Source organism: Apis dorsata, unplaced genomic scaffold, assembly GCF_000469605.1.
Source record: "Apis dorsata unplaced genomic scaffold, Apis dorsata 1.3 scaffold_58, whole genome shotgun sequence".
Taxonomy (NCBI): Eukaryota; Metazoa; Arthropoda; class Insecta; order Hymenoptera; family Apidae; genus Apis; species Apis dorsata.
The window spans coordinates 1,351,404-1,370,243 of NW_006263358.1; the positions used below are offsets into that span (position 1 = coordinate 1,351,404).

An 18,840-nucleotide genomic window follows, 5' to 3' on the forward strand; every position below is an offset into this window, starting at 1 on the left:
TTATCTAAACAGTAGAATCTGGCCAGTGAAGCAGCTCCCTCACGGCTACGAGAGGGAGGAAGAGAGAAAGAGAGGAGAGACTCGCTGGCAGAAATTCACGCTTTCGAGATTTATTTTCCAATGGATGAATACACCACCCGGTCCTCTTTCTACCGAATCGCAATCGAACGGATGGAAAGAAATCAAACGGGCCTTGATCGCATCTCGGATTCAAAGAGAGAATTCCCTTTTTCCAAGGAATCCCTTCCCCCTCCCTCCTTGAAAGGAGAGATTTCTTTCTTTCTCCAAATTCAATATTTGAAAATGGTTACCCTAGTCATCCACGTTTGTACGATCAATCTTGACCGAGTATTCTTAGCTATTCGCTAAGATCGAAGGAAGATCTTTCTTCAACAAAGAACATTTCCAATTCAAATCCGTGTGCTCGAATCTTCGTAGACTTTGTACTGATAAATCCCACGAATTCGTCCTTGCGATGTAAAGCATACGTGTGCAGAGACGTTTTACGTAACACGATTACGTTTTCTACACACGTATAAAACCGTACACACCTGTGCATTCGTAGTAGCGATACACGTGGTCCAATTTCCAGGGAATTAAAAAAAGAAGCAGGAGTGAGAGCAGGTGGGGAGGGGTAAACACATGGGAAATTTCGATGGAACGGCAAGGGTCAACGATTGGCCGATCAAGTTCAGCAGCCAGTTAACCGACGGTTGGCCTGCTGTCCTGCGTCCGACTAACGACTTAATGACGGGAATTCGCCACTTACGGGGCTCCTCCTTTTCTCCTCTTTCCTCGTGTATCGTCGTATCGTCTTTCTCCTCCTCACCATCGGCGAGCAGCATCGGCGTAAAACGAAGCGAGGCAACGGTCGTCGTGTAACAATGTCGAAAATTGGACGATCCTCTCAACAGGGATCTCTATTAACCTCGTCGAGTTTAGCGGCCAATTACGTACGGAACGAATAAATTCGGCTCGACAAATCGTGCGGCGTGTCAGCTAATCCGCTCGCGTTAAACGAGAGCTTCCAGCATTTCCCTTCGTTCGGTGTTGATATTATTAAAAAACAAAGGGGAAAAAAAAACGATCCTTGCATATATCTCGTTCGTTGATAATAATCGATGCGATCGTTAACAGAGAATTTGCGAAGAAACGGAGAAACGTTGGCGATGGAATAAGGAGTAAGTAGGTTAAATCATAGTTAACAGTAGATTACTTGATGGACGTGAAACAAGATCCCCGTTCAATGTGGACAAGACTTCATTGAATTTGAACCAGACTGTTCTTAATTTTGTAACAAGATTTCATTGAAATTGGATAAAGACTCTATTAAATATATATTAGATTAATGTCTTTAAAAAATAAAAAAATTTCACGCATTTTCCTCTATCAAGTAAGAAGTCGTATTTAGAAATTTCCAATCTCGATAACCTTTGTGCATATCCAACGATAAAGATCGATAAGTCGGTGGAATTCTCGATATCCACGGATGCTTCCCTTCTCCCTCAATAATAGCCTCATAATGCTAGGAAATTACATTACGACCAGAAGCTACCGTCTCGCGAATAATTGTTATGCACCGGCGACTCAACAGTGGCGTAGCATTCGAGCGAACACTTGTTTACTCCCGTCCATTCGTTCTTCCTCTTCGTTCGTTCGTTCCTCGTAACCAATCCCCTTTCGTTTCGTTTTCAAATTAAACAAGTTCGAAAAGAAACGGTCGATCGATTAGCTAGATTCGATCGATCGATTTCCTTATCGACAAAGAAGGAGTAATTCGAATAACTCTTTCACGCTTCTTGCACCACCTCGGAGACAGGAATCCGCCCAGTGGACGAAAATTCCTCTTTACCTCGAATTCATTAACCTTTAAGAGATAAATTATTCGTGACGCGATAATTCGACGCCGATCGGCAACTGGTTCTTTCGCAAGGGTGACCAATTTCTTATTGATTTTTCACGATTGAAAACGAAACCGTTAAATCACAAGCTTCATTTTTTTCTTCAGCTCCCCGTTATTTTAGACCACCTTCCTTATCCACTCTCTTTCCAACTCTCCCTCTCTCTCTCTCTCTCTCTATCGTTCCCCCCTCGTCACGGCCAACCGGCTGTGAATATTCCTTCAATTTACCACCAATTTTTTCTTTTTTTCTCTGGTGGAGAGTAAAGAGAGGCCTCGCGTGCCTTTGACAGGAAACGTGCTGAGCCACGTTTTACGTAATGGAGCGATTTTCCCTCGCTCTCTTCCCCCCGCTCCACGTAGCGAGCACGCAGGTGATAACTTCATCGAGGATCAGTTTCCCCATTCGGGTATATTCGCTCGTCTCCTCTTCCATCGGCTCCATCGGTTGGGGAAACGGTCGAGGTTCGCGAGTTCCCTGCGTGCCGCACGTTTTGCAGCCTGTTCTTCTTCGCCGCCGCAGAGAAACGCATTCAGGAAGGAGCAAGATACTATTATCGGCAAACAAGTTGGCGATATCGAATTTCTCGCGTATCGGCGCGAGAGTTGATCGTTGATCACACGAGCGGATCCCACAGAATGGACGTGAGTGTTCTTTCCACAGAAACGTTATCTCTCTCTCTCTCTTCCATAATTATACGGTGAACGTCGATTCATTTATGTGTTTCGATTTAATTAGTCGAATGATTGGCTGGTTGAATTCAAACGACGATCCTTTGAAGAATATATTCATCATCTTCGATATATTATTCACTCTGACATCCCATCCTCGAATATTATTAGAGGAATCGATCTGATCGCGAGGGAAAAGAAAAAAAAGAAAGATTTTGTTTTATTTAAAATTATAATAAAAAGAGAAAAGGAGAAAGAAGAAAAACGGAACGATTGGATTTCAGGGGGAGGAGAGCAAGGGAAGCAACGAGGTATCGAAGCTGCAATGGGCGGATTATCTTGTCATCGGCGTAATGTTGTCGATCTCGGCCGGGATCGGGATCTACTACCGATTCACCGGAGGCAGGCAACGCACGGCCGAGGTTAAGCCCTTGGAAAATTAATTTCGCCGATCGCGAATCGACATCTGGTCTATCCGGTCGCGATCCAATAACCGTGATAAACCGGGGTCCGAGCGATACACACCACGTGTATCCGTACATACGTCCACGTACTCGGAGAGCGCGCATTAGATCCGGCGGTTCCACAACTCGGATCTTTCACCGTTATCGCCCGATCGATCCAGCCGCGCGATAAATATTCCCATCGACGCAAATTGCCAACTATCGGCCGCGCTATTTAATTTATCCGTGGGCTGGTTGGCCGCGAGCGGCGACGAATCGCCGCCGTAAAAGACGGAACCGTTAATTGACGCTGAAACGATTATTACGAATCGAATTTAGAGGAACGATCGAGCGATAATAACGATACGAAATAACACCAGGTTTCTCATCCCCCAACACCAATGTTTCAATATAGAATCGATCGCCGCCTCGAAGGGGCGATTCGAAATCGAATTTCGCAATTGATCTATTAATCCCACGCGTTGGACGACTTATTAATTGCCTCTCGAGAAGTAATCACGCGAAATAAGTGCTGGTCGTAACCGAAGGTTAATTGGCATCGACAGGAGTACTTCTCGGCCAATCGTACGATGGGCGTCGTTCCCTTGGCTATCGCGCTCACGGTGTCTTTCATGTCGGCGATCACCCTGCTAGGAATCAGCGCGGAAAATTACGTCCACGGTACGCAGATCACGCTTTTGTACCTGGGTGGTTTCTTCGGCACGCCGATCGCCTTGTACTTCTACCTTCCCGTCTTCACCCAGTTGAACAGCATGAGCGTGTACGAGGTAATCGTTGGATAGATTTATGACCGATCTTGGGAATAGATTTTTAGAAATGGAAGATGGAAATCTCTCTTCCAGTATCTGGAGAAACGATTCGGAATCGGGGCACGACTGGTGACAAGCTGCGCCAACTTCCTCCAATTGTTGTTGTACACCGGAGTTGTGTTGTTCGCTCCATCGTTGGCCCTCGAGGCGACGACCGGCCTGTCAGGGAACGCGAGCGTCCTGTTAATAGGGATGATTTGCACTTTCTATTCTACGGTGGGTGGCATCAAGGCTGTCCTCATCACAGACGTCTTTCAAGGATTGCTCATGTTCGTTGGAATCGGTTGCGTCCTCGGCATAGCGGCCGGCGACCTCGACGGAGGCTTGTCCAACGTGTGGACCATCGCCCGCCAGGGTGGTCGAATAGAATTCTTCGAGTAAGAGACGAGTCGGTCGAGAGTTCGATTCGATAGAGAAATTGTTCCATTTCTAAGTTTCAGAATTGATCCAACCGTAAGGCATACCTGGTGGGGATTGCTGATCGGTGGCACGACGATTTTCCTCTCTCTATACGCCGTGAACCAGGTTCAAGTTCAACGTTTGCTCACCGCCAAGTGAGTATCTTCACGATCGTAGTGGATTCGATCGATCAAACCTCTAACTCTATTTTATTTATCTTATTATCAGAAGTCTGAAAGCTTCGCAAAACGCGCTCATTCTGAGCGGTCCGATCACGTTGGCTCTAGGCATCATGACATCGTTCTCCGGCCTGGTTTTGTACGCTGTCTACAGAGACTGCGATCCTCTCATGTCCGGTAAAATTTCCAGCTTCGACAAAATAATGCCGTATTTCGCGGCTGATAGAATGTCACGGGTGCCAGGGATCACTGGCCTCTTCATATCCGGTGTATTCAGCGCCAGCCTCAGCACCATTTCCGCCATGTTGAATTCCTTGGCCGCCGTGGCTCTCGAGGATTACGTGAAACCTGCATGTCGCAAAATCGGGCTACAATTTCCAGAAGAGAGAGCCACACTGATCGGCAAAGTTCTGGCTGTTTCGAACGGTTTCAGTTGCTTGGCCGTCGCCTTCATCGCCAGATCGATGGGTTCTCTGGTCGAAACCGCCATAGGAATATCTGGGGCTATAGGGGGCCCGATCCTGGGCATTTTCACCCTAGGGATGTTCGTGGAGAGGGCCAACGAGAGCGGAGCCATCACGGGGATCGTCTCGGCGCTCGTCACCTGTATGTGGGCCGCGTTCGGGCCGAAACCGGACGTGCCGTTACTTCCACTGTCCGTCGAGGGCTGCGACAATTCCACCTCGCTGTTCCATTATCGAAACACCACTCAATCCGACGAGTAAGAATTTCTTGCTCGTTAAGAAGGCGAGCTTGTTACCGAGTCTTGTTTCGAATCTTGCGTATCTCGAGCCCAGTTGTACGTAGTAAAAAGTTTTAGTCGAATTCGTTCGAAGAGAAAATTGTAATTGATTAATAGGCGGAAGTGGCAACTTTTCCTGGGACACGTTAAAAAGAAAAGCTATCCGCTTTTATCGAGTTTATCGATTCCCTTTGACGCGTAAGACGTAATTACGAGAGCAAGAAGAGTCTCGTTCTTTTATAGGATAAAAGCAGCTTGTTCTCTTTCTTGTTTTTCTCTTTTTTTTTTTTTTTTACGCGCAATAAAAAATGTTCTCGTAATTTGTAATAACGCGAAGGAGGATATGAATAATTTTCTTCGATAAAATATTCTTCTTTCGCTCCCTCGAGAAAACTTCGAAAGAATTGATTTATTGATTCGTAACTACGAATATAGTCTCCCCCTAGTTTCTCATCTACCGGCCAATATATGAAATAAATTCCAACGATACTTTTCTCAGATCTATGGAACACTTCCTAGAAGTGTTCTACGCTCTCTTTCCTTTCCGCCAAGGAAAATTGTGTTACCACACGTGTTACCGTTCGACTCGCTTCTGGAACGTTATTGGCGCAAAAAGTGGCGAGTGCTCGGTGAGGAAAAGGCGGACGCCGCATTCCCTTCGTTCCTCCATCCAAGGCAGAAACGAATTTATCGGAAACGGAACGCTTATGGTTTATTTTTATCGCACGACAATTTTCATCGCGTCCAAAACGTAATTGAATGAAAATCAACGGTGAATCGATATACGATCGTTATGCGTTTCATAATAGCGGGCAATTGAGACGTGTAAGAAGCAACCGTCGATTCCCGATTTCTTTCGAGCAGAAGAGAGAGGCTCGCTTTCACGGCTCGCTCCTCATCGTTTCCCACGATGGTAACTAACGCTAATTACGCGTTAATAAACCATAATCACGGCCCCTTTAAAATCCCTGCCGCGTTCCATCGTTGCATACGATATTGCTTTCTCTTCGAACAAATGCCTCTAATATAGCCGATCATATTTTTCTCCTTCCTTTCCTACGGTTTATTATAAACGGCCCAGTTTCCAGCGTTGCTTGTAACTTTTGTTATACGGCGCGATATGTTCTGTTCTATCGAGAAGTTAATATAATTCTGAACTTTTAGACGTGTGAACGATTTTCTCGCGCCTTTTTATTTCTGTCCGTGGTTACAAATTAATTTAAACTTTTCATTATCGCGCGATTCGATTTCTAATCCATAATGCCGCTACTTAACTTCTGTTACGACTCGTATAAATGTTCTATCGAGATCTTAATTACGCGTTCGTTTAATGATATCATTTTTTATTTATAATCGTGTGTATCTGTGCTAACGAAATCTTTTCTGGCTTTTGATTGGTTGATTCAATTTCTAACGTGTAGTCTCGTTGCTAATCAACGTATGATAAAAAGTGTAAATGTCGTAGTATGTCGAAGAATTTAATTAATCACTCGAATGGTACTTTTTTTTTTCTTTTTGATGTTATTTCAATTTTTTTCTTAAATTTCAGACACGTGGACGATTCCTCGTACTTTTATCTGTATCGTGTATCGTACATCTGGTACAACCCGCTTGGATTTTTTATCACGTTGATCGTTGGATACGTAACGAGTTTGATCACGAGCAGGATATTTCACAAGGACGGCCGTGAACCGGATCCAAGCTTGTTCGTCCCCTTCTTGGCGTCCCGAATCAGGCGGCAAAGACAGAACGAGGGTAAAACTACGAACAGCCAGGTCTTCGTCTTGGAGAGCAGGAAATGAAATAAGAAGGCATCGAATCGAGAATAAAATCCTCTCGAATTAAGCTTCAACAATTTTCGTGATCGCTTCACGTTTTCAGAGAGCTGGAAGGGCGTTCCAACGATTACAAATTGAAGAGCATATATATCGTCAAAGTTTTCCAGGAATGGAGCGGAAAATCCTTTATACCGTTTCTTCTACGAGAGATATAATGTACAAATTTTATAAATTTATGGATGTTAAGAACCTTACGTACCGAGTGAAACTCGACTGCTTCCAACGAGAGCAGCCTCTAACCAGCTCGTCTGACAGGAACATGAATCTTCCCAGTAAGAGGATGTGCTTGAAAAACGAGGGAAATTATTTACAAATTTGGAACCCTTTGCTTTACCTAAAGTATTTAAGTACTTCGAGTACCGTACTTTCTTCCAGTTGCGAGCAATTTTCCGATCAAACGGAAATAATCCGGCGCATGCAGTTCAACGAATAATACTCATTAATAAAGTAAATGCTTGATTCAGTCTTTCCTTCCAATTACCACGTGGATTATCTCGTATTTTCTCGGATCAAACGTTCCGCAGAATCTGCAAACAATTTATCCCTTAAAAAAAAAGAAAAAAGAAAAAAAGAAAAGTGAAGGATCTATCATCGAGCCTCTCCTTAAATTAATTAAAATTTATACACAAAAATGTCCATTCGCGATCGAAAACGATACGAACTAAATGAAATCTAATCATTTACATCCCTTCGAATTCCATCAAATTTTCCAATAATTCGATGAATTAATAATGCGTTTAATTATAAGCTGCCGCTATTTCGCGGCCGTTCGTCATCTTTCCGCATGGTTCATTCGCGACTTAACGAGGGACGATTGGCCAGGAAACGGACGTGAGCCATCCACGAGTGAATATTACATCCAAACACATCTGGGTCGCGTAATACGCAATCTGGAACGATAATAATTTTGCGAAACACGGGAGGAGGCGGGGAGGAAATGATCGCGCGGACAACTTATCCCCGACGGCGCGAACCTATCCGTTTAATTAAACCTGCGCGTCGTCATCCACGCCCATCCATAGCTAGCTCAATAATACCATCGAAAGACACGCAAATAAAAGGATAATTGATTCTTTCAACGCGAGCGGTCGTCCGTTTCATTAAATTTCACACCGAAAACGATCGATCGTGCATCCTCCCGTTATTCACGCGTGAAAATCGACCGCGCGAAATGGACGCGCGAAACGTCGCCACGTTTGCGGAACCGGAATTGTCGTAATTTATCGCGTAATTGTCTTCGAGAGGGGGCTGGCTGGGAAAAGGCTTTATATAATTCGTTTAATCGCGATTTCGAGTTGAATTTTCGTCGTCGTAAATTCGAGGCGGATTCCGCGTGAAAAAAATGAAAGAAAGAGAGGGAAGGGAAGGGAGGAGCGGAGGAAGAGTAATAGGCGAGTAAAGTGTCAGACGAAAATACACGACAATTCGTCCAACCGACGAATAGAGCGTATAAAGTTCGGACGTGTCGAGCCCCCATGTGTCGCGTAAAATTAAAAGCTCGAATTAAAAGCGACGCTTTTCTGTACGTGTTGACGGGGAATTCGTAGATATTTCTCGGAATAAAAATAACAGCCGCGCCCCTGCGGCGATCGGACGATTAATTTCCTGCCGGAGGCCGGTACCCCGGTGTTTCGTACGCGTCATCGATCAGTGAAATTTTCGTTCCGTTGAGACACGTGCGTCCACTCGTTCAAACGTTCGAACGTTGCCACGCATAAATTTCGCGTGTAACCAGAAGAATCCTGTGTATGCTTGAAAAATTTGTTGACGGAGGCGCGTCCATCCTGGCGAGAAAGGGATCCTTGAAAAAGAGAAGAAAGGTGGTGCACGCGTGAGAACGTCGATACAATATTCGATATGAATTTGAAACGAGATCCTATCTCTCGTCGTTAGCCTGATCGAGGGATTGTTGTTTTGATCGATAATGCGAGAAAAGTATTATTTTAACGAGATAATTGCTTCTTTTTTTTTTTGAAGAATGATTATTCTCTCAATTATTCTCTCCTCGATATCTCGAAACTTAAGAAAAATGTTCTTCCTAAAATCCAAGATCTCTGTTATCAAGAGTCCCAATTTTTTCGTGTTTTTCGTTTAATTAATAATTCTATTCTCTTCTCGAAATTCTGGAATTAAATATTTCCTCTTCCCACTTTAGTCGTCACTTTTCGACGAATGAAAATGATAAATCGAAATCCTACTGCATAGATTAATTTTCCTCGGATAATAGGAAAAAACCGCAATGCTGTAAAAACTTATATCGGTGAAGATCTAAGAGATATCCTCTTAGAGATAAATAACGTTGACAAAGGCATTTGCATCCGATCGGTGGTAAGGAACGATTTACAAGCGGCCAGGGATGATTAATCCTCGAATCCTCGTTTACGAAACGTCGTAAAGCTGTTTGCTGTTCGAAGCTGTCATTTCCATGAAATTTAATTACACACTAACCCAACCGCAAGAGAAACCAACCGAGTCATCACGACTAGGATCGCGACGAGTCAAGTTTTATGCATTTCCTCCGCTGGTTGTAAATCCACCTCCCACGTAGAGATCCACTGTATCGGAAGCTACGGCAGCACGAATCTAGGAAGGCAAGCTTGTTAATTGTCTTTTACCGCGTCCTTTCTCCTCGTTGAAAATTGACTGGCTTTCAGAGGCGACGCCAGTTCAGCAACGCTCTTCCGGTACGGATATCCGCGCAATCAGGGGTCCACCTTCTCCCTTCGATTAAAAAGGAGGGGAAAAGTGATCGTTGATCGTTTCAAACGTAGATGACGAATCTCTTATTTTCCAATATTTTCAAACTCATAATTTATCATTTTATTCCAACTTGGAAAAGAAAAAAAGAAAAAGAAAGAAAAAGCGTTTCGATAAAAATAAATATAATTTTTTTTAACTCGAATCGATGAATAAAAAAATTATCGGATCTCTTTCTGATGGATATTTCGTTTTTTAAAAAAAAAAGACTCGAGAGCGAAACGAAAGTAAGTTTCGAAAGCCGATTAGAAACGATGGAGAGAGGAGTAGCGCTTGGAGCGATCGGACGATTTCATGGAGAAGCGGCGTGTAGCCGGTATCCGTTGCGTGACCACGGCCGTAAACCGGCACAATGCGCGGGACCCGATCGAGGTCGATACATCGAACACCTCGGTGGTACAACAACCACGCCGACAAAGTACCGAACAAATGCACCCGGCGAATAAGAAGCGCGGGAGGGCAATAAGATCACGGCAGATGTAAGTATCAGCTGCGCGCCCAGGGGCGGATCGTTGCGTTACCATCGCCACCAGATATTTCCTCGCCTTTCACGAAACTCTCTACCCGATAATCCATCACCGAGCCGACCGAAAAACCGGCCGCTCCTTCCTCGAGCTCGAAACCTTATTCTCGTTAATAAGAAAAAAAAAAAAAAAAGGAACGTCTCCGTGGTACTCGCTCTCCGAGCGCGTATTATTAATAACGTTGCGCAACGCTCAACGTTTCCGTTTGACATATCCTAATTAACGTCGCTATACGAATAATTTACGCTTATTAGAAACGTTGGTCAGATTCCACCATCGTGGGAAGCCTTCAAACGATAATAACGATTTTTTTCGTACACCTTCTCGAAAGATATCCCTTCCGAATCGTTCCAAAAATATCATCCAGGAGGATATTTAACCTTTAACCTTAACCCATTTAACCTTTCTCCTTTGACTACAAAATAGGCACAAGTTCGAAACCCAATTAAATCGAAGCCAGTTCGAAAAAATTCCAATCGCGATCGAGCGGTCGAGATTCTAGGTTCCTGCGGGAAAAGAAACGTTCGAGGAATCGCAGCCACGTGGAAGAAACGCGAGAAAAGGGCCCGGTGGCGAGGCGAGGCGAGGCGAGGCGAGGCTGGGCCCGAGGCTAGGGCCAGGGCGAAAAGAATGCGAGGTCCGGCCGTATCCCGGGTCTTTCACGATAACCTATGCAAAAGACAGTTCGTGCGCCAGGCCTCCGCAAGCCGCTTCTTCTTCACGGAATTCACGATATATACGGCCGGCTATGCATTATAGGGAATACGATATCCATCTTACGTCAGATGCACGGGGATCTTATGGCCGTTGCGGCACCTAGCCTCGAAGCAAAACGAAAACGAAAAAAAAAAAAAAAAGAAAGCGCTACGAAGACTCCCCTTTGGAAGAAAATATCGAGTCGAGTGGTGGTAGTTCTCTTTTTTTTCTTTCTTTTTTTCATCTTCTTCTTGCCCTTCCTTTTGCTATTTCACATTGTATACGTTCGAAGGAGTTGTTCGAGAGGAGAACAACCGCAAAACCACCCGACGAACCCGACTCTTCGCCCCGACCTTCGAGAAGTGATGGAGGAGAGAAGCGGCCATCGCTGTCTCGAACTGTTGCTAACGGTCTTCGTGACGCGGATTTACGGACAGCCGTGTGAAATGATCGCTACCGGGAACGTCGGTGCTTCGGGGTTAGCTGGAATTGTCGAGTTTACCGGCTACCGGTCATGCTTGGGAATGACGTAGATGAAGCGACATTCCTTTTCTCTAAATTCGCAATTATAGATACTCCGAGGTATGCGGGGAATTCTTTCGTCTCTCCGTTGTTTTTACTTTCGCGTATTTTTTTTTTTTCAAATAGAAAGTAATTTATTCTTTGCGTTCCCAGAGAGGAAAAACGTAGAATAACAAATTGGACGATTTATTCTAACTTGAATAATAACTCTAACCTCGCGGGCAAAAGGTGTTATACACCAATACGTTTCACTTCGTGATTTTCACTTCGCAGTTGAAAATCAGCAAGATTGCCAAATAACAATCAACGATGCGATATAACAATAATAAATTTCTCTCGTATTCTTCGAAATTGAGATTGATCACTTGGGCGATCAAGAGGATATGGAAGATAAAGACTGATCTTGGACGATGATCGGGATCGATGAATGAACGAACCAGATAGGATGATGGAAATTCGTGCTGGACGAGCGCCAGACAGATCGAACTGATGAAAATTCATGGGACACCGTGTGGTCGCGTACGAGCGATCGCGAGGAAACGCGGTGGAGGGGATCGACGGAAGGGTGGTGGCGGTGGTGGTGGTGGGGAATGGAGCGAAAGAAAAAAAGAAAAAAAGGAACGAAAATATATAAGAGAGAGGAGATATGGAGGAAAATAAAAAAGAGAGGGAGAGAAAAAGAGAAGTTCGATGATCAAGATCGTACCGAGGCGGACACTGTACGTTGTATGAAGGTTCGTGGTGTACGAGGGGAGAAGGGAGCGACCGTGATTTCAATTTTAAATGCGATTCCACGGACCACGGCTAAGCGAGAGAGAGAAAAAGAGAGAGAGAGAAGGAGAACGCTTCAAAACTTCGAGCGGCCGTTGTGCCCCGACCTCATACGTATGTGCATACTATCGGATAACCACGAAGACCATTTGGCCCTTTCCATGATGATATCTTTCTTCTTTCTCTTCTCGCGTTTCGAGAGATTTAACTTTGACTTTTTATCGAGAAATTATCATAATCTCTCTCTAGATTCGAATAATATCAAGCGAAATCTATGATATCATTTGGATCTGATCGAATAATGGTTTTCCTTGGAAGCGGATAGCGAAGTTCGTTTAGCGGGTCATGAAAAGTATAGTATGAATAGTAGTAAGGTTGGGATAGTGTCGTTGGATGGCGGGGAGTCAAGGTTATTCGAAGGTCGTAAAAAGATCACGGAGAATCGTGTCCGACGATGATTAGCAGCTAGGATTATTTAAAAGCCAGAGTTCATCGAGCTCGTTCGATTAATATTTAAAGTCATTTCAAGGGGTTAAAAGGGGTCATCCCATCGCTGCTCAAGGTTATTTTAAGATCGCATCAAGGTTATCAAGGTATCTCGTAATTAACGTATACATCACATTCATTCAAAAGAATGGATATCGTTATTTCGCGGTTCAATCTTTTCCAAATTGACCAATAGAAGACACCTTTTTCGTTACGACTTCCTTTTCTTCATCGAATAACGTAATAATAATTTCATTGTTCATCCAATTTTCATCCGATCGATTTAACGCGCCCGGAATTCCATGGTCGAGAGATGACCATGGTCGTATTAAGGGACATCCTAGGAGAAGAGGTCTCCGGTAGGCGATAAAAACCGGCACCATTGAATTGCGCAATCACAGACGAGCGTCTATTATCCCGATCGCTTATCAAAATCGATACAACTCGTATCGGATCTTAATTACCCCCGAGGCAGGAATAATTGCGTCGGTATCAGATAAAGAACCAGTCCACGACGTTTAATACGACCCTGCGGCAAACGTACACGAGAGTACGTCGATTAAAAATCGAGCGTGGAACGCGACTCCTCGCCTCGCGATAACCTTTACCTCTCTCTCTCTCTCTTTCTCGTTTCCATATTTCTATCATCCTCTGTTCATTTTTCTTCGTACAGCAGGACATCGCGACTATCCGTGGAACGTCGTTGACGATACATCTATTTTTAAATATCTTACGCATATTAACGTGACGTTCGCATGGGAAAAGGAAAGAAGAGAGAAGCTCGTAGTAGATCTCGCCCACGATCACGCGAAATCCTAGAACTCGATTGCTCGCGTGCAGACTTGCGCGCGTTTCGCATTCCTCGCTTCCCTCTTCCTCTTTCTCCACTCTTTCTCGATCCACCACCGGGAATTCCACCGTTCTTTCCGCCTTTCCTCGACCGCCGACAACAATGTCCTCGTCCGGGGATGAAGACAATGGCCTCGGCTGGACGTTGACGGACTCGCGTCCTCGTTGACACGCGTTAACGATCGTAACTAAGGCCGCGACCGGAACACGGCCTCCACGATTCCAGACGCGACACGCCCCGGGAAACGCTCGATCGGAAATCTAGACGATGCTTTTTGCATTTACGCACCACGTGTGGCTGTTGATCGTTTACGCTCAGGCATGCGCTTCACGCGCGTGCGTAATACTTAATCGTATTGGTCGATTCTTTTAATCCATGCTAATTTGAAAATTGAAAAGTTCGAGTACGTTTTATACTCGAATAATTTTTCTCCACAGTTTTTGAGGCGCGTGCAAGCGCGTGCAAGCGCCAAGTTGCATCAAAGGTTCGATTCAAAGTTTCAAGGAGAAATTCCACTGTTCGAACAATGGGAGGGGGAGAGAGCGAACGTTTTCGCCAATCCCAAGCACGAGGTAACGACCCGGATTATTATTCGGACGCGGATATTTCGGAAATTCGTAGAAACAACTAAAGGTGGAAGCAGGAAACCGCGTGGCAAAATTTCAGAGCGAAGTGCAACGACCGAGTTACGTAAGTAAGTTGGCGAGGAGCGTGCCAGAATCGAAGGCTCGATTTTCGAAACCGCACTTGGCCTGGGCTCGGCTGTGTCGGCTCGTCTCCCGTTTTCCCGCCAAGTGGCAACCGAGGATCAACGAGCCAGACTTTGTTTCTCTTCGAGACAGCTTCTTCTTCGCCGTTCAACGAGCCTGTCACGATCCCACGCGCGTGCAACTTCTCGGCCATCGCTTTGAACAGTGCCGCTCGTCCCTCCAGGCGTCCTATCCGCCGATTTCCGCTAGTCGAATCTCCTGATTCGCGATAAATTCCAAATTGCTCGTGGAATTTCTCCAGAACAGATTTCCAACCGTGTACACGATCCTTGATAATTCTCTTCAACAACTTCTATACCGAGAAAATGGAGCAATTCAGGCACGATTTCGTAGGATTAATTCGTGGATAAATTCATAATCCATTCTTTTCCATTCTATTCGCGATAATTTCTTCTTCAGATTCGTTTAATCTCGATATATCAGAATTAAAAAAGTACTTTTTCACGGTGAAAAGGATCCGGGTCACCGGCCCAGCTCCGCAATCCGTTCGACCAATTTCTCTCCAACCTCCCATCCATCTCCTCCACCTTCGTGTGAACGCGCGCGACAAACAGCAATTAACCCATCATCCGGAGACGACGTTTAAACTCTCTCCAACACTCTTCTTTTTCTTCTTCTTCTTGGTTCCCCTCCTCGGTCGAGTATTGCCGACGGAAGTGTTTAACTCGTGGAGACGATAATTGAACGGTGGTGGTAACTGCGGTCCGTGTGTTTTGACGCTGCTCGAGGAGGAATCTCTTCTTTCTTTTCTTAAACCGTTGATCTCATCCCCGAAGGATCGAGTAAACGTGACCTCGAAAGGATTCGCCAATCGTCGAAAAGTTAACACATGGGAGCGAGGAGAGCGTCTTTCCTTCCTTTCTGCCCAGAAACCGTGTAAACGAAACGTCCAACGTTCTTTTTTTCTTTTTTTTTTTCCACGCGTAATTCGAGATCGCAGGAAGCGGAGGACAGGTTGCACAGGTGATCCAAGATTAACCGGTCGATCGAGAAGGGGGCACAGGTAGGAGAACAACAACGGGAGTCTCGGATCCCACGACGATTTATCTCAGTGGGAGGTCAGGATGCGCTTTCCCTGCCCTGGCCCTGGAAACCCGGCCCTCTGGTGTCGTCGATCAACGGATATGCCCCTTTGTCTTTGCCCGTCCGTCCACGAAATCCTTCCTTTTCCACGGATTAGAGGACCCCCTTTCTTTCTCGGACCCTCGCCCACCGTTAAATTACACCTTCCCCCGCCTTCTTCTCCCTCTTCGAGAATATATAGAATACTATAGAGAGAATAATATCGCGCCCCATCTCGTCAAAATTTATCTTCGATGCCACACGATGATTACGTCGTTCGCATGGGAAACGGGTTTGATACACCGACTCGACGATATACGTTCTCAAACGGCCACAGGGGAAGAGAATATACAATGCTGGTTTTATATACATATATATATATAGGTGTGGCGCGGATCTAAAGTACACGGATCGATGTTTCAGGGGAGGAGTTTTCGTTCCTCGAACGGACTTCCACCAGTCGGTAGTCGGTGTTACACGCTGTTTGACCGGCAATATTCACGAGCATATCCGGCTCGCGAACGCGTCGTTACTTTAACCCTCGCGACTGGCCGATTATGTAAAACGCGGGTGGCCTCGCCACCCACCCGTTGCGTCGATTCAATCACCGCCGCACGGAACCGCGTGGGTGAATACACCCACGACGAATCGAACGAATCGCTCGATCCATGCATCATCCATCTCTATAACCGATTTCTATAACACTCTGGATTCAGAGTTAAGCAGCGTGTATCGTTACTGTATATAGTTAGCTATAGTTAGCGTAGTATCGTTTTCGTAAGGAAAGGAAAGATGATTTATTATTCGATGGAGTTGATCAATATTTAGATCTTAGATTGTTTATTCCTTCGTGTATCGAGAATTGAATCGAATAGGTCGATCGATCTTTCTTCACGAGGAATAAATTAAAACAATATCGTAAATGTCTTTCGTCGTTCTTATATACAAAGGAAAAGAAAGGTGCGAGTTGAAAGAAATATACAAAGGATCCTAGACAAAACTGTAGACTCCTAAAGGAAAATTTGAACACCCTTTGTCCCCGCGAAATCACCTCAAACATCTGCGTTATTTACCCGATCCTTTGCGATTAATTAACTCCGTCCAAAATCTTCAACTCCGTCCCCGGGGAGGGACGATCAGAGATCCAGACTGTCGAGTCCAAAGTCGGTCATCAGGCGGTCGAGTTTCGTGTTTAATGAGGCGACGGGCCAATTAGTTTTGGAAAATGTCCCCGCGAGAAGGCAATCAGGGACGAACAATGAGCGTGGCTGAGGGGGGAAGAGAGGAAACGAGGGGCTGAGTTTGGCCCCCTTGAAGAGGCTGCGAAGGAAAAAGAGAAAAGGAAACACGTGCGGGGGAAGGAGGAAACCGTAAGAGAGCGGTGGTCGGTCCTCTCGTTTATGCCTGGGTGACGAGTCGACAGGTTCCTCGAGGACCTTTCGAGCAGCTTTCACAGTTTTTCTTCACGGTTTCTTATTTTTTGCCGACAAACGAACGCCGTTCCAGGAACCCCCTGCCCCTCCCCTCGCCCCCGGAATAATACAGACCGGACGCGATCTCCTAACTCGGGACGAAAACTCCTCCCAACGACCATTGTTCCCGCGAAATGTTCGCACGTGTAGAATAATGGCCCGCGGCGAAAAGACGAAGGAACCTGGACCAACGGCGAAGATCATCGCGCTCTTCTTTCTCTCAACCCTTTCGCCCACTTTTTCGTCTCTGACTCTTCTCTCGCGGATGTTTTAAAAGGATATTTTCGAAAGTTACGTGAAATAAAAAAAGTTACTGAAATTGATACAGCACGATCGATATAGATCGATTCTGGTGGTCGTAATTTTTTAAAAAATGATCCTACGATGACTTATTTCAATATTGATCTTCGATTGAGGAAAAGCAGGAGGAGTGAAGTTTTACGAATTTTTTTCATCCAGAGATGGTGCATTTGCTAGAATGCACGGGGAACGAATTTAGAGATTCGAAATACGAATAAAGCACTCGTATATCGGGTGATATTTCTCGCGTTCGGAGGCAAACTCGGTTTTCGACGATGTCAGACGCCCGCATCCGCATCAATATCCCTCAACCTCCCCCATAAAACGCGTTAGCCTCGTTCCAGTCTGAAAGGCATGCATCTCGACGCATCGTTCCACACGAATTTATCAATCGGGCAATTCCTCCCTTCCACGAGGATGACTCTCCAGCTTCTCGTCTGGAAGTAACGCGAATCCTTGAAACGAAACGGATAGAGATATATTTCAATACGAAACGGAAACGAGCAACGGGCGATCCGATAAATCTTTTTCGCTCAGAGACGCGTATATCACGAAGGTGTCCGAGCTGCTCTTATTAATCAATCGCGTCATATCCGGTAAATTCTCGATAAACGCGTTAAACGATCCCTTCCATGCTCCGCGCGAGCATTTCGGAATCTCGCATTTGCATAATGCCTTTTCTTCCCCCCCTCGCGTTCCCCCTCAAATCCTTTCCCCCGGCACGTTTCCTTTTCCTCGGGCGGGATGCGTTGTGTGCAGCCCCGCTGAACGAGCAGTGAATTCTTCAATGGCCCCCTCGAACGTGCCCTCGTGATGCGGGGACACATTAGCGGTCGAAATATTTAGATATGCGTCGAGGGCTCCCGAAGGAGCCGTTTATTCGCCTTAAATCGACCCATTGTGCCTTCGAGACTTGGGGGATCAAAGGATTTCACAGCGTGACATCCGAGGCTCCGAATAAAGCTGGCTTCGAAGGAAAGTTCTCTAATATTTTCTTAATCGATCCCTTCCACGTGAATACAAGCCTGTGTGGTCTCGAGGAAATGTGCGTAACAATTCACCAAAGTTAAATTAAGCGAGCAACGAGGCACGAGGAGCTGTTTTTCGTTGATAAAAGATGATAATGGATAAAAGAAGATATCGATGTTTCTCAAAGTTTCAAATCTCCTTAACGCGAATTTCGAATTGATTTCCTTCTACGAAGAAAAGAAGGCGAGATCGAATAAACGTTCGATCGATGAAAAAAAAAGGCTATTGGCACGCGCGTAATAAGCTATCATATTAATGAACAATCGATTCTTTAAAGGGATGGATGAAAGGAGAAGAGAGAGAGAGAGAAACCGGTTCTAGATTCTTCTCCATAGGTGACGATAAGGAGCGACGATGCTCCCCTAGGAAAGGGACCTTTCGTTTATAACCGTGCGCGTCCTGTGTCGTTAGGACCGAGGTATTCAAGGGCGACAGGAGAATGGAATGGATGCAAGGAGGGGAGGGAGGGCGAAAGAGGATGAAAAGCGGCTGTCTAAAGAGAAAGAGAGAGAGAGGAAGAGGCAGACGAGATGAGATCTCACCGTGCCCCGACCTGCTCTAATCTGCTTCGTCGTACCTTGGCTCGTCGTAGATGCCG

The 18,840-nt window shown here is 45.4% G+C and overlaps 2 protein-coding genes across 4 annotated transcripts in view; one reads left to right on the top strand and one right to left on the bottom strand.

Annotated features, from left to right (window-relative positions):
- Window positions 1–18,840, bottom strand: part of LOC102675940 (tensin-3) — a 149,681-nt gene that overhangs the window by 116,325 nt on the left and 14,516 nt on the right. The gene's annotated exons all lie outside the window — the stretch shown is intronic.
- On the top strand, window positions 2,292–7,197 carry LOC102680370 (putative sodium-dependent multivitamin transporter). 3 transcript variants are annotated; one of them, XM_006609593.2, is made up of 7 exons: window positions 2,292–2,545; window positions 2,857–2,994; window positions 3,582–3,803; window positions 3,879–4,222; window positions 4,280–4,399; window positions 4,473–5,144; window positions 6,715–7,197. In XM_006609593.2, exons 1-7 carry the CDS (start codon window positions 2,540–2,542, stop codon window positions 6,965–6,967), a joined length of 1,755 nt encoding a protein of 584 aa, XP_006609656.1. In that variant the 5' UTR covers window positions 2,292–2,539; the 3' UTR covers window positions 6,968–7,197. The 3 variants fall into 3 exon arrangements, with proteins under 3 accessions (XP_006609656.1, XP_031371013.1, XP_031371014.1); XM_031515153.1 differs by having other exon boundaries at window positions 2,402–2,545; window positions 2,860–2,994; XM_031515154.1 differs by lacking the exon at window positions 2,857–2,994 and having other exon boundaries at window positions 2,525–2,545.